The sequence below is a fragment of the Eretmochelys imbricata genome, chromosome 2, assembly GCF_965152235.1.
Source record: "Eretmochelys imbricata isolate rEreImb1 chromosome 2, rEreImb1.hap1, whole genome shotgun sequence".
Taxonomy (NCBI): Eukaryota; Metazoa; Chordata; order Testudines; family Cheloniidae; genus Eretmochelys; species Eretmochelys imbricata.
The window spans coordinates 3,497,516-3,511,921 of record NC_135573.1 but is presented as its reverse complement, the minus strand read 5'-3'; the positions used below and the strand labels follow the sequence as shown (position 1 = coordinate 3,511,921).

General features: G+C 53.8%; 2 protein-coding genes across 3 annotated transcripts in view; both read left to right on the top strand.

Moving 5' to 3' along the window:
- Nucleotides 1-7,503, top strand: part of RECQL4 (RecQ like helicase 4) — a 42,802-nt gene extending 35,299 nt beyond the window's left edge. The window contains exons 21-25 of the mRNA XM_077809691.1: nucleotides 911-1,083; nucleotides 1,442-1,628; nucleotides 2,475-2,640; nucleotides 4,618-4,726; nucleotides 6,339-7,503. Of these exons, the coding sequence (XP_077665817.1) occupies nucleotides 911-1,083; nucleotides 1,442-1,628; nucleotides 2,475-2,640; nucleotides 4,618-4,726; nucleotides 6,339-6,460 (757 nt within the window). The 3' untranslated portion in view covers nucleotides 6,461-7,503. The remainder of the gene's footprint in view (nucleotides 1-910; nucleotides 1,084-1,441; nucleotides 1,629-2,474; nucleotides 2,641-4,617; nucleotides 4,727-6,338) is intronic.
- Nucleotides 7,504-9,317: 1,814 nt separating this feature from the next.
- Nucleotides 9,318-13,899, top strand: SLC33A2 (solute carrier family 33 member 2). 2 transcript variants are annotated; one of them, XM_077809690.1, is made up of 6 exons: nucleotides 9,318-9,653; nucleotides 10,372-11,110; nucleotides 11,377-11,524; nucleotides 11,824-11,930; nucleotides 12,673-12,782; nucleotides 13,278-13,899. In XM_077809690.1, the coding sequence occupies exons 2-6, from the start codon at nucleotides 10,429-10,431 to the stop codon at nucleotides 13,449-13,451; spliced, it is 1,221 nt and encodes a 406-aa protein (XP_077665816.1). In that variant the 5' UTR covers nucleotides 9,318-9,653; nucleotides 10,372-10,428; the 3' UTR covers nucleotides 13,452-13,899. The 2 variants fall into 2 exon arrangements, with proteins under 2 accessions (XP_077665816.1, XP_077665815.1); XM_077809689.1 differs by having other exon boundaries at nucleotides 9,318-9,689.
- Nucleotides 13,900-14,406: the final 507 nt, after the last annotated feature.

The following is a 14,406-nucleotide window of genomic DNA, read 5'->3' as shown; positions in this document are numbered from 1 at the left end:
GAGAGCGCATCTCCTGGGATGCTGAGAGAGAGACAGGCCCACGCCCTGGAGACTGGGCTGGCAGACGCTCTGCACTGGCGGAGGAATAGTCTAGCACAGCTGGGTAGGGCTCTTCCACTGTGCGTCCTCTGGCTAAGGAACAGCGAAGTGCCCCACAAAGGTGGGGCTGCTTTGTGGTGCCGTAGGGGGGCGTGTTTCGGGGAGCAGAGGGGGCAATAGATTCGAGCTCTCCTCTGAAAGGCTCCTTGCACTGCACTGCTGTGCTAGGGGTTATATTCAGTACTGTTGGACGCCCAGAGGGAGTGGGATGGCAGGGCTGCACTCATCCTGGATGCTTGCTGCCTGCAGGAGTGACTGCCTGATTCAATGCAGGCTGCCAGGTTGGTCACTACACCACTGGCCAGGGAGTACAGCAGCTGGGCTCACAAGGGGCTGAATAACAGTGCTCAGATAAAGGAGTTGGATCCTGTGCCCAGTGCGTAAACAGGTGCCTCCTGGAACCCAGTGCCTTCTACAGGCAGCATTGCACAGCTGGCCAGCAGCCTCCGGGCTGGCTGTCTCCCGCCTACCTCTGCAGTTCCAGGGGTCAGCTGGCAGCGGCATACAGACACCGATGTGGGGGGCCAGTGCAGCAAACCTGACGCTAATAAAGATACACGGAGCTTTGCATATCTTACCTCATTGATCCTCACAACTTTGCAGAGCGGTAGGCAACGGTTGCAAAGAGACAGGCCCGAGGCTGCAGAGGGAGTCTGTGTCAGAGGTAGATCTAATTTGGAGGAGTTCCTGGCTCCCTGCGCTAGTCCCCTTCTCCCCTCCCCAGTTCCCATGTTACTGCTGCTGGCTTTGATTTTTGTCTCTGGGTTCTCAGCATCTGCATCCTCGGCTTTTTCTCTCCTCCTGCTCTCAGCTCCCCGCCCATCGCAGTGTGTCTGGCCCGGGAGCGTCTGGCAGGGGTGGATCACACGCACGCCAGCTCTGTGGAGTTCGACGTGATTGCACTCAGCGACTCCATGGGCTGGGAGGTTCTGCCGGTGAAGCGAGCCCTGCGCCAGCTCCAGTGGAACACACAGCTACAGAAAGGTGCTGAGACTGCTTCTCCGGGGCACCGGGGAGTAGGGGCAGAGCTGGGGAAGGGAGCCCCAGAGAGAGCTATGGTGGAAGGATAAAATCCCCCCTCCTCCTGCAGTCCACATGAGTTCTGTAGCATCTGCAGTGGGCAGGGGCTCTAAAAGTGCCACGGGTGTCTGTGGGATTGGCCCTCTTGGGCACTCAGAGCTCATGTACCGTTTTCTGGCCCTGCTCGGAGCCCTGTGTTCTGTGATTCTCTTGTGTCCTCTGCGGTGAGATTGTACCAGTGCACCCCCTCTTGCTGTGCGTGTGTCATCTAGTGATCCTGAGTCAGTTCCCATAAAGAGCCCCTCCCCCGCCTTGTTGCCAGGTTGCCATGGCACTGGGAAGAGCGGTGTCCTGGTGGAGTTCAGCGACCTGTCCTTTCACCTGCGCTCCTACGGAGACCTCACAGACCAGGAAATGGACTCTGTGTGCAACTTCTTGCACCACCGGGTGACGGCGCGGGAAACAACCACTCTCTGCCAGCTCCAAGCCTGCTTCAGGGCCTTCCAGAGGTGAGCATGGGCAGCTGTGGGGAACCCAGCCCCACTCTGCACACCCCGGACGGTCAGTTCCAGTTAAAGCCTCCACAAAGAGGTTTCACCTCATGCCTCTTACCTCCACCCTCCCTTCCCCGCTGAGGGAGGCCCCGGGAGTTACTGCAATATGTGCTGGTGATAAGACTATGGAAGCGGAGTGGGAGCAATGAGTTAGACAGCAGTGGTACAGGGCGAAACGCAGGCAATCTGTCAGCAGGTCAGACAGTGCGTGGGGCAGCGAGGAGGCTGGTACTGCTTGGCTGGGGTGGGGAGCAGAGACGGAAGGTCCGTGAGGGTGGCTGGGGAAGTCCATGGAAAGCTTTTGAAAATGAGGGGCATAATTGTGACCCAGATCCTGAAATGACCGGGGCCAGTGGCGGTGCTCACACAGGAGCAAAGAACTTGCCCCCTCCACTGGTCTGCCATCTCTGACATAAACACAAAGCAGTGTGGCCATTCCAACTCCAAGCCCTACCAAACAAACTGCTCCCTGCATGCATGCTCCTCCCCGGGGAGAGGATGAGAAAACGAACCACGCAGGGGAGATACAAATCCCATCACTCCGGACGTGATTGCCAGATACTTAGATATTCTCCAGGGCAGGAGAAGAACCTGCACGGAACGATTAGAACTCTAGGGTAGGGACAGAATATGCTTGTCCTGCTCTATACGCATCACCTTCCTTTTCCCCTACCCTTGGGATCCTGTCCCTTCTTGCTCTTCCTCCTTCCCTGTGGCTTATCCCACTCACTTCTCCAGTTATCCTGCACTCTAAGATCTAGTGGTGCACGATTTAACACTAACACACCTTTTCCTGGGCAGTGTGGCCTGCCAAGCCAGCACCCTGTATTCGGAGCGTGTGGACAAGGAGAGGAGCTCCCAGCTGAAGGCCTTGTTAATGGACTATTTTGAGAAGAAACCTGTGCTGGACGAGACCGAGCTAATGCGCGGGGAAGAAGAGGAGGCAGAAGATCTCAGTAACATGAAAGTGAGCAAACTCCTTTGTTTACTTCCTTTTGTTGGTATCTAGTTTTGAGCCCATCTGAGCCACTTGCAGGCTGGCATTTCTGATACCCCTGAAACCATGGCATGTAGACAGTAGATGTGGTGTCAGCTGTTGCATTAGAAAGGCTGTCTGTATAGTGTATGGTTGTACTGGGTGGGATGTGATGGACTGTGTGTGTGTGTGTGCATGCTCTGAGTGGATCAAAATCCATGGCAGTACTGGGTCCTCCTGGATTAAAGGATGTCAAGCTTTGAAAGGGGTGAGGGGGTGTGTATGTGAGAGAGCAAGCGAATGAATCTAGGAAACACTTGTCTCACTCTGGCTTTAAAACCGTTGGCGCTGCCATTTTGGTGAACATTCTGTGACTGGATTTGAGACCCTTCTCTTTTGCTGAAGTATGGAAGCACTTTGCCCGGTGGGGGTGGGTGGGGGTGGGTGTGTTTTCCTTCGTTGCACTTTGCTTTTAGAAGTTTAAAGGGATGCTATCAAATGATTCTGCACCTTTAAATTTAGGACTTGTTAGCAACATGTGAGGGCCAGTCCTGGTTCCATTGATGTCATTGGCACTTCAAAATTAGTACTTTACACTTTTCATCTTCAAAGTGTCCCAAATACAAATTTAAAAGGGTATCTTGGTAAGGGTTTTACTGGATCAGATGGGAGTAGAAATATTTCCATAACTTTTTTGTTTTCCCTTTTTTTTCTCATTTAAAAAGTCTCCCTGCACTCCCTGTTTAAACACTCTCCCTGCAGCACCCTTGTACTAGACAACCAGTAAGTGAAAGTGATCAGAAAAAAAAGTGAAAGTGATCACTTTTGGTTTCACTCTTCAAACAGAAAAGAGCAAAAGTGATCAGCCATGATGCTGAAAAGTAAATTAGAGGATTTTCCCCTGATTCCATAATCTGAGGGTCTGTTAGATCAGTGGTTCTCAACCAGGGGTTCATGTACCCCTGGGGGGTACACAGGTCTTCCAGGAGGTACATGAACTCATCTAGATATTTGCCTAGTTTTACAACAGGCTACATAAAAACACTATGTAGTGAATTCAATGTAAACTAAACTTTCATACAGACAATGACTGGATTATACTGCTCTATTTACTATACACTGACATGTAAATACAATATTTATATTCCAACTGATCTATTTTATATCAATAAAAATAAGAAAGTCAGCAATTTTTCAGTAACAATGTGCTGTGACACTTTCATATTTTTATGTCTGATTTTTTGTAAGCAAGTAGTTTTTAAGTGAGGTGAAACTTGGGGGTATGCAAGACACATCAGACTCCTGAAAGGGGGCCAGTACTCTGGAAAGGTTGAGAGTCAGTGTGTTAGATGGACAACAATGTCTAATCCAGGTTTCTGTATTGCACTGTATTTTGAAATACGGCTTTTATCGTGTGTCCCTATTCTGTAACCAAAAGAAAACTATCTAAGGCCTACACGACCATCTGTTGGCAAAAGGGTATGTTGCTCAGGGGTGTGGAAAAAAACCAGCCCCCTTGGCGACATAAGTTTCGCCGGCATAAGTGGTCAGGTGCATAAGTGCTATGTCGGCGGGAGAGCTTCTCTTGCCAACGTAGCAACTGCCGCTCATTGGGGGTGGTTTAATGATGTGGATGGGAGAGCTCTCTCCCGCCAGCGTAGAGCAGCTACACGAGAGATCTTACAGAGGTGCCGCTGTCAGCTTGCTCGTGTGGACATGGCCTAAATCCAAGCACAGGATGAGACCACAGCTCACTGATTTGGTCCCAGTTAATTTTATCCCTTGGTGTGAAGTGGGTTGTGAGTGCTCATTAGCCCTGTTTTTTGTTTTTTGGATTTATCTGATCAAGAAATGGTCTCTCCCAACACTACGAGGCTGTAGAGAGAAGGAACCTTCTGCGGAGACCAAGATGGAACCTGGCTTATTTTCCCCCCAAAGCCTAACGAATTTCAAATGTTTTCTCTGTAGCTGCGGGAGTGGGAAGGGCAAATCCGCTCGGACATCCGGAATTTCCTGTCCATCCGCCAGGATGAGAAATTCTCTGGCAGAGCTATTGCCAGGATATTTCATGGCATTGGTAAGGCAAGCCGAGCGCAAGACTGGAATCCTATCTGCCTTTTGCTACTTATGTAATATGACTTTCCATAATACTAGGCATTTTCTGCCTGATCTCTGTAACCGCTGCACAGATCTCACCTTAACCCTCCTTAAAATGTGTTTGTAACCATGGCCATGGTGAAAGGGGCTGGCTTGGAAACTGAAGGCTTCTTTTGGGACCTGCTCCTGCTGCTGTCCTTGTCTTTTATTGTGAAATGGTATGCAACCCCTCAGTCCAAGGGAGTGGAGTGTTACCCCTACTCTAGCAATCCATGCGGGATTTGAGCTGCAGGGGACCTCTGATGCTCAGGGTGGGCTTCCCCAGCCACAGAGAGTGTGTACCTGTCATGGTTACAGGGCAAGCTGTGCTTTTTGGCCCCTTTGAGGACAGGTTATGCTACCTTCCCCTCTTTCTGGGAGGAATCACACAGTCTTGCATCTCTCTGATGGAGCATCTGAGCTGCAGGACCCTGGCCACCACTGATGTTAACTCAAGTGGCCCGGCTTGTTTGGCACCTGCAAGCCCTTTTCCTTCGGGGGCCTTTGGCAGCAGCTGATTAGAGAGACAAAACCAGCTTGTCCCAAGCATAGTCTCATGAATGCACTCCAAAGGGCCAGAAAATGCAGAGCGAAGGGTAAGAACAAGAACGGCCTGTGAGCACGTTTCCCCTGACCTTGATCTTCATCTTTCCTTGCCAGCTTGGTAAGTTCCCCCCTTCTCTGGGTGGGGAGCCAGCCTGCTTGCTGCATCCCTGTCAGCGCTCACCGGCAGCCCCAGCAACTCACTCCACTCCCCTTCCTTCTCTAGACCCAGCATCCTCCAGCTGCTCAGTATCCCTTTGCTCCTGAGTTCAGGCCTGGGAAGAATAAACTCTACCAGCCTGCTTGGAGCCAGGCCAGGGGTATTCCCCAATTAATTGCATCCCCGCTGTTTGCTGGAGGACCCTTAGTGATCTGTGGGACTGTACCTTACCTTCACCATTGTTTGGTTTCCTCTTGGTTCTCCCCTAACAGCCTCCTCTGATTTAACTCCTTGCTGCCTGGCAGGATAATATCAAACAGGTGAACTGCGGGGCATATGATGATGATGATGATGATAAAAAATAGTAGACATACCTCCCTCCTCCTGCACAGGACCCCCTGTTGATAGCTTGGCTCTGTCTGCCTCGAGTAGCCACACCACATATAGGTTTAGGAATCTGCTACTGCCTTTAAACTAACAGACACAGGCCTTTTAGCTCAATAGAGGCTCATGCTTTTAGAGGCAGATGACCTGGGTGCAGTCCCCTTAGATGACCTGTCCAGGGACGTTGTCATTGTGTGAACAAGGTTACAGTCTCCTAGAGCTCTGTGGGCCTGTTTGACACAGGGGTAATTCCACGGAACTCAAGAAGGTGACCCTGGTGTAATGGAGCAGGGAATCCGGCCTCTGAATGCCTAGGCCCAGCCACATATGCTCAGCTGCTGTTAATGTCGAGGTCGCTTGTGTGAAAGCTTTGACCACTCTTCTGTCTCGAGTTAGGCACTGCCACTGAATGACAGGCCGGTGATGGGCTCAGCAGCTGACCAGGGCTTTTTCTCTCTCTGAACAGGGAGCCCATGTTACCCTGCCCAGGTCTATGGACGAGACCGCAGGTTCTGGAGGAAATACATCCACTTTGACTTCAATAAAATCATGCGCCTGGCCACGGAGGAGATTATCCGATGCAAATGAGCCTGCGAGGGCAGGAACGTCAGTCACTGACCCGCAGCGAAATGGAACATCACAACAGCCACCAGAGCAAAGCCGGGGAGCCCTGCATGCCATGGCTCTGTGTGCCATAGCTCCTGTATTCCATTCACCTCACTGCAGATCCCAGGAGCTCCCATGAGGGACCTTCATCTAATGGCTGTGTCGTGATTCTAGTCCCAGTTAACCCAGTGCAGGGAACTGGGGCTCCCACTTGCATTGGGGACTCCTCTGCAGATCCCACCTGGCGAGGTACCTGCTTTTCAGAAGTGGAGAGGATACGCCGTGGGCTGTGCCCAAAGGAGGCTGGGCGAGAAAACAGAGCCTGAGGGTGGCTCCCAAGCTTGCTGGGAGGAAGAGGCTTTGGGCGATTATCCAGTTGACTGTATATAAATGTCCCTTTTAAGGTTCAGTCCCCTAGACCTGCCCCAAGCAAACGCACCTCTCTGACTCAGGGAGGCGAGTCACCAGCCCTGTGTGCCAGGGGCTTGTCTTCTCACTTTTCAGGGCTAACTCCACTATGGTGTTCTACTCATTTTGCAAAATTGTACAACATCTGAGCACATTTCCAGCCCCAGCCCTGCCTCTCACCCCCGGTACAGGGGGAGGGCAGACTGGGTACAGCTGGACTTTTCTCAGACATGGGCTGTGAATAGACACGTTCAGTTCCCACTGGATATTCAATAACCATCTTGGGAGGTGGCAACGTTTGGCCCATTCAGGAATGGGTGGGATGCTTTCCATACATTTAGATGGTGCAGAGGAGATAGAATGCCCCTCCCAACGTACCATAGTGTGTGTAAAAAGTAACAGTGTGTATTTACATCTGAGCTTTGACTGTTGTTGTGTTTCCCCTCGCTAACAATTGTCTGTTGCTCACTATCCGTTCCAATGCCTTTGGAGTGTCTTCAGTGCTGTTCTATTTCCACTGACCATCTGAAATCTTTGTTTCCCCTCTTCCATCTGGGACCATATCTGGGTTTTATAGTCACACTAATAAAGAGTGTCTTTTAAAGTGCCTGACTTCACCTCTTGGCCCTTCCCTTCCTGCTGTGTGAGCAGAGTTGCAAGACTCTGCCTGTCTCCCTGGGAGCTGCTGGGGGCGGTAGGGCACTGCAGGGTGGGGGATTTGGGCATGTGGAGTGATCTCTTCAAAGGCACCTGGGAGAGTGAGAAGCCCTGATTAGTCCTTGACCTACTGAGAAGCTCGGTGCCTTTGCATATCCCACCCCTTTGGTTTTTATCAGCATAAACTAAACCCAAAAGCCAACCTCCACAGCCAACCATTGTTTTCAAGTGGGACAGACTGGGTTACGCTACTTTGCACCTTGGTATGAGGAGAGGTTAGGGGATGCTTGGGTATGTGCGTGGGAGAAGCTCCCAAATCCAGACGAGGTACCAGCACAGTCCTGCACTCCCAGCTGGCAGTTTTCTGGCCTGTGTTATACAGGAGGTCAGATGCTTGTTTGGTCCCCTCTAGCCTTGGAATCTATAACACTCCTCTCTCAGCTTTTTTTAAATTTTAAATCCACTAAGTTTGCAGCTGCTCTGGTAGCTTAATAAGTACGTGTGTAGAACTGATTTCAGAACTGGCCCTCCAATGGACCTTTTGTATCTCCTAACTGACCCCGCACTCTGTATCGAGCACTCTGTACAGGGACATGCGTAACGTATGCTAATGGCTGTAACTGGATTTTCATGCCATTGAAAGTTGGCTAACTGAAAGCCTGCAGGCCTCTTACAAACAGGCATAGGCTGGATGTTGGGACGGCAAGCTTCCCTGCCAACCTGCCGCTGCCCTGCTCTGGAGGGCCCCCACTTCTGGAGGTGAGAGGGACCTTACCAGGGGTCATTCAACCCTTAGCTCCTCTGCTGACACACCCTCCACCCCTCAACAAAGGGGCACCTCCACCACTTCTTCTCTGCAGCCTGTAGCTGACGTTGCCGGCCCCCCACACCTGCACACCCCCACACCTTGCCCATCTCTGACCCCCAGGCAGCGGCTGCAGGAAAGGCTGCAGAGGCAGCTGGGGTCAGAGATGGGCAAGTCAGCGTTTGACTGGCAGGGCACAGAATGTGCTTATCGCAGCAGCCTGGAGAGTGGTGCAGGGGAAGGGTCAGTGATGGAAAGTAACCTCCATTCAGGGGCGAGGCCTATGCGAAATACACCCATGCTGTGTGTTTAGGGCTGGGGGGGATGGGTACTGGGCAGCGGGGTGGGGCACCACATTTGGTCCCTATCTGCTGCCCTCCCCCTACTGTTACCCATTTTAGCAAAGGTCAAGGACTATGTAACTGGACGGTGTCTCTCCGGGGTGAGGTGGGGCTGGGGGGGTGCACTGGCATGCCGTAGCAGGCGCTGGTGCCGGCTTGGGGGGAGGAATGTGGCTGGTTCGTGCTACAGGCTGGGGCGCTGGTGAAGGTGGGACCTGGCGCAGGCGGGGGGCCCATGAGCTCTGCGCTGTTGGGTGCGACGCTGGGGGTTGGGGTGTGGGGAGGGGATCTGGGGGTGCAGGGGCCAGGAGAGGGGGCAGTCTGGGCAGCGGGGCTCCTGGGGGGAGGGGGCATGGGCCCTGTGTGGGGCAGTGCAGGGGTGGGGGTGCTGCTCTAGGAGGGTGGCATGGGGGGTTCAGGGGGTGCCCCCCCCCCAGGGCCAGGGATGTGGCCTGGGCCCAGCTGGAGTGGAGCAGAACTGGCGCCAGGGTCCCCCAGCCCCGCTGCCAGGCAGCCTCTGGCCCGGCCCCCAGGGAGGGGTCTATCCAGGGAGGGGCGGGGTCAGAGGTAGCCGGCCCAGCACGGCAACGCCACGGTCGGTCCTCCACAGCCATAGAGAAGAGCGAGAGGCATGCTAGAAGGGCCCACCGCCACCCGATACCAACGAGCAGCAGCCCAGACGGGACCCTCCGAGCCGCCTGGCACAGCCAGACAGGGGGCGTGGCTGGGTCGCCGCGGGAAAGGCGGTCCCTCTAGCCGGCACTTCCGCGTTCTCCGTGGCTGTGGAGGACCCAGGCGCTGCTGCAGACCCCAGAATTTCTCTTCCCCCTACGGCCCTACCCCCACCCCAGGAGCCGTCAGCCCCTCGCAGCCCCGCCCCGGAGCGGCAGCGGGGGGGGTGAGCCCCGCCCACTGGGGGGGTTCACTGGGCTGGGGGGTCTGCCGTCTTGTCTGTATGGTCACAGTAAGTGGCCCTGTCATCGTGGCGACTGTCACCATGGTATCAGGCCCTAGCTGTATCATTGGGGGTGTTGCCATGGCAGCACTGGGGTGTGGCTGTCACCATGGTATCAGGCCCTAGCTGTATCATTGGGGGTGTTGCCATGGCAGCACTGGGGTGTGGCTGTCACCATGGCATCAGGCACTGGCTGTATCATTGGGGGTGTTGCCATGGCAGCGCTGGGGTGTGGCTGTCACCATGGCATCAGGCCCTAGCTGTATCATTGGGGGTGTTGCCATGGCAGTGCTGGGGTGTGGCTGTCACCATGGCATCAGGCACTGGCTGTATCATTGGGGGTGTTGCCATGGCAGCTCTGGGGTGTGGCTGTCACCATGGTATCAGGCCCTAGCTGTATCATTGGGGGTGTTGCCATGGCAGTGCTGGGGTGTGGCTGTCACCATGGTATCAGGCCCTAGCTGTATCATTGGGGGTGTTGCCATGGTAGCACTGGGGTGTGGCTGTCACTTTGACAGCAGTGGCTACATGGTCTCTCTGTTACCATGGCATCAGGTGACTCCAGGGCCTGGCCTGTGCAGCCAAGCTGGTGCCCCCTCTCCTACTCCTCGTACATACACCCTGAATTCCCAAGCTGAGGCCGAGGCCCATGCCTTAACCCCTGCTGTGCTGGGCCTCTCCCCTCGCTGAGCCCAATGTAATGTCTGTCTGTTTGTGTTCCCCACAGCTCAGCGGATCTCCCCCAGACCTTCTCCTGTGTGAGCCCTCGGCCTGGGGCTGAAGGATGAACTCTAAGTATGTGCTGTTGGGAGGCCTGTACTTCGTCCAAGGGATGCCATATGGGCTACAGTCCGGCCTGCTGCCCATCTATCTCCGCAGCGTGGGCCTCTCCTTCAGCAAGATCAGCTTGGCCAAAATGCTCTACCTGCCCTGGATCCTCAAGATGCTGTGGGCTCCTTTAGTGGATCAGTACCACACCAAGCAGACCTGGCTGGTGCTCAGCATGTCAGGACTAGTGCTGGCCTGCCTAGCATGTGCCACTATGTCGCCAGAGACCAACTTCCTGCCCGTCGCTGCCATGCTGCTGCTCATGAACTTCTTTGCTTCTGTCCAGGACATCGCAGTGGACGGAGTAGCCATTGGGCTCCTGTGGCAGGACGAGATCGGGTACGGCAACACCATCCAAGTGGTGGCTTACAAACTAGGCTCCGTGCTGGCAGGAGGAGGCCTCCTGACCTTGATGCACCTATTGGGCTGGGGGGTTCTCTTCTTGCTTCTGGCCATCATTTATCTTCTGGCCATACTGTATGTGTGGAGTGCTCCGGAACTGCAGCTCACGCTAGGATGGCCTTCCCAGGATAGCCAGCCCCGGACAAGAACCTTCAACCCTTGGAGAATTCTCCAGGAGCTCCTCCGTGTGCCGGGCACCCTTTGGACCACCGGCTTTGTCCTCCTCTACAAGCTTGGTGAGTGCCTGCCCGGTGAGGGCTAGGATTCCTCTAAGGAAAGGAGCGTTTAGAGTGGAGCACTCAGCAGGGCTGCAGGTGGAAAGGAGCTATTGAATATAACAGCTGTAAATCTAGACAGGGTCACCCGCCAGGGCTGGGTTAGGGATCGAGCAGAGCCATTAAAGCTCCCTGTTGTGCTGTTGGACACCCCTGCATGCAGGGAAGAGTCTGATAGAGCATAGACTTGGCTGTGGCTCACCTGATTGTGTCCTTTTCCCTTGCAGATGAGCAAGGCACCACCACCATGTTCCCACTCTTCCTGCTGGACCATGGATTCTCCACCCAGCAACTTGGCTTCTGGAATGGAGTGGTAGCCATGGTCTTCTCCATCACAGGTTCCTCACTGGGTGGCCAGCTGATGTCCAAGCAGAGGTTAAGTGTAGAATGGGGCTCTGCCACCTCCCTTCTTGTATGGGGTGAAAAAGGCTGGTTTGTACGTGGGTTGGGAGAGGCATGTGTAGCAGGAGAGATCAGTGAGATATCTGGTGCTGTTTTGATTGCTCTTGGGCCCAGCTGCTGTGTCTGATTCATGATCCTTCTGCTCACTCAAAGGGGGAGGAACCAAACACAGTCCCTCCCCTTCTGTTCTGCTTGCTCTTCTTCTGCCTGCAGTGTTCTGCTGCACTGGCTTCCTTAACCATCTCTGTGTTGGGTTTGTCTCGTCTTTCCAGGCAGCCACTGTCTCTGCTGAAGGCTCTCTTACTGCTCCGCTTCTGCAGCCTGAACTTACAGACCTTTTTGGTCTTCATCTACGATGATGGAGTCTCTCTCTTCAAAGGTGAGCACCACCAAGCTGAGCATAAGAGAGCTCCTTGTTGATATGGGGTGAAGGGAAAGAGAACCAAGAGGCAGTGTAGGGCTGGTCAGAAATTTTCCCTCAGAACTGTGTTTTGATGGAAAACTGGGTTTTCAACTATACAATATTTTGGGCAACGGGTTTTTGCTTTCCATGGAAAATTTTGATTTAGTCAAACCAAACCCACCAGAACATTTCAGTTTGGATCTGCTGCCGGGCTTTATGGCTGAACTATATCCTCCATGATGCAGCACGTCCAGGGACACTCATGAGGCACCCTGTTCTCCCTCCAAGAGGGAAGACCATGGAGCATCTTGGGAAATGTAGTTCAATATGGAAGCCCAGCCTATAGAGGAGAATGGGAGTCTGAGGCATCCAAACTCCACCTCCCAGGTGGCATTTTGTTAGCATTTCCAAATGGAAATATTTTACTTTGGGACTAAAATATTTCACCAGAAAATTGAACTTTTCTATGAAATTTAGATGAAAACAATTTAGTTTTTTCACAGAAGTTTTCTTGCGCGGGGGGGGACCCCGTTTTCTGCCCAGCTCTTTCTGAGAGGTCCAGTGACTTGTACATGGCCACAGAGAGTATCAGCGTCAGAACTGGGAGCAGAAATCTGGAGACGCTGCTCCCAGTCCTGCACTTGTGCCATGCTTCTCTCCAACCCTGAACTGGTCACCCGCATTACTCCCCCGTTGCCATGTCCTGCTGTGTGTATAGGGGCTGCGATCCTGAGTATCTGTGTCCAGCACTTCATTGGAGGGCTGATCACCACCCTGGCTTTCAGCATCATGATGCAGTGCACGCAGAGGGCGGATGGCAGCATACAGGTACCCTGCAACCAGCACCTCTGGAAATGTGGCCCAAGGGGGACTAGAATCAATGGGCACATCTGCCTCCCTGTCTGCACATTGGGGATGTTAATGTAGGATCCACCAGTGTCAGCAGGCAGCTGAGACGGTTCACTCATCAGTATTAGTGAAGAGCCCTGAGATCTGAGTCTCTGTATGGCCCTCCCAGTCGTGAATGCACCCCGAGGGAAGCATTATCTGCACTGGGCAGATGGGGAACTCAGGCACAGAAAAGGGAGTTGAGTTGCCCAAGGTCACAGGCCACCCTGCAGCCTTGGAGATGAGGCTTGGCTCCAAGCTGCTGAAGGGAATGACAGTCAGGTGCTTTCTGGGGCTCCTGGCCCTTTCCTGCAGCCTTTGGCTGGGCAGGGTTTAGGCGCTATCTGGGCTACCTGGTCCCTCTGTTTGACAGCGTAAGTGGGTCTTTCTTTGTGTTTGCCACCCCTCATGCTGGTGCGTGTCTGCCCTTTGCAGGCCACTCATTACAGTTTCCTGGCCACCCTGGAAGTGCTGGGCAAGCTGGCATTCAGCAGCTTTGTGGGGAGCATCGTGGACTGGCTGGGCTTTGCATCCAGCTTCTGCTGCTTCCTCTTCCTCTCCTTCACCTCTGTGCTCTACGTCCTGAATGTGCCTCCTGGCGGGAGCTGAAGGAGACGTGCCTGGCCTCTACAGGGACTCACTGTGAGTGGGCCAGGCTAAGGGATGGACAGCTGAGAATCTCCCTGGCTGGACTTGCAGGGGTCTCGAGCAGGTGTATTAATTTGCACTCCTAGTGGACATTGAAGGAGCCCAAAAATGCCTGTGCAAATGAAACATCTCAGGGCCAAATCCTAAGACACTGAGTGTCTGCACCTCCTGCTGGAGCCCTCAGGAATTGCAGAGGCTCCGCATTTCCCTGTGGGTGTCTCTGCAACTGTAACCAACATCTAAGATCTTCTCCTTTCCCGCCCCCTGGATGGCCTACACTCCTTGCTTTCCCCAGAGCTGCCTTAGGGAGCCAGGTCCCGTCTGTGCCGAGCCAGGGATGCTGCAACAACCAGGCGCAGGCTCGGTGCTGCGCTCACACTCCAGCCTCTGGGATCTGAAATTAAAACGTTTGTTTACTGAATGTGTCTCCTTCTCCTGCCCCTGCACCACACTCACTCCACCCTGCTGAGAGAGGCGGTGTTCAGACTGGGCCCTGTGCTGGAGCCCTGGGAAGGGAGGAGCGGGGCTGTCGGTTACTAGGCCCATGCTGTTACAAGGCTCTTGTCCATCTCGTGCAAGCTCCAGGGTTTGATATTCTTGTTAATGGTTAGACTGGTGCAAGCTGCACCCAGCCACATTGCAGAGTGCTCAACTCTGGCTCAGCTGGGCTGCTGTCGCAGGGCCCTGTGTCTGTGCGTAGCAGAGTCCTTCTGAGCTAGCAGGCAGGTCAGTCTCCCAGCTCCTCAGGCTCTGGGTGCTGTCTCAGAGTTCAGAGGAGAGGCATGTGACCAAGTGTGTCCAGGAAACGCCTGACACATTGCTGGGGGGAGTTTTCTCCCACATTAGAATAGTTAAAGTATCATAATTAGAGTATGGATTAAAAAAAGAAAACTAGCTGGCCCTGGCTCTGCTGCAG

What these genes read in the sequence shown, in the direction of transcription:
- SLC33A2 (XM_077809690.1), top strand. Translation starts at nt 10,429, where the DNA reads ATGAACTCTAAGTATGTGCTGTTGGGAGGCCTGTACTTCGTCCAAGGG. An exon ending in CAGCTGATGTCCAAGCAGAG is followed by an intron (nt 11,525 to 11,823) that starts GTTAAGTGTAGA and finishes TCGTCTTTCCAG; the next exon opens with GCAGCCACTGTCTCTGCTGA. An exon ending in TGGAGTCTCTCTCTTCAAAG is followed by an intron (nt 11,931 to 12,672) that starts GTGAGCACCACC and finishes CTGTGTGTATAG; the next exon opens with GGGCTGCGATCCTGAGTATC.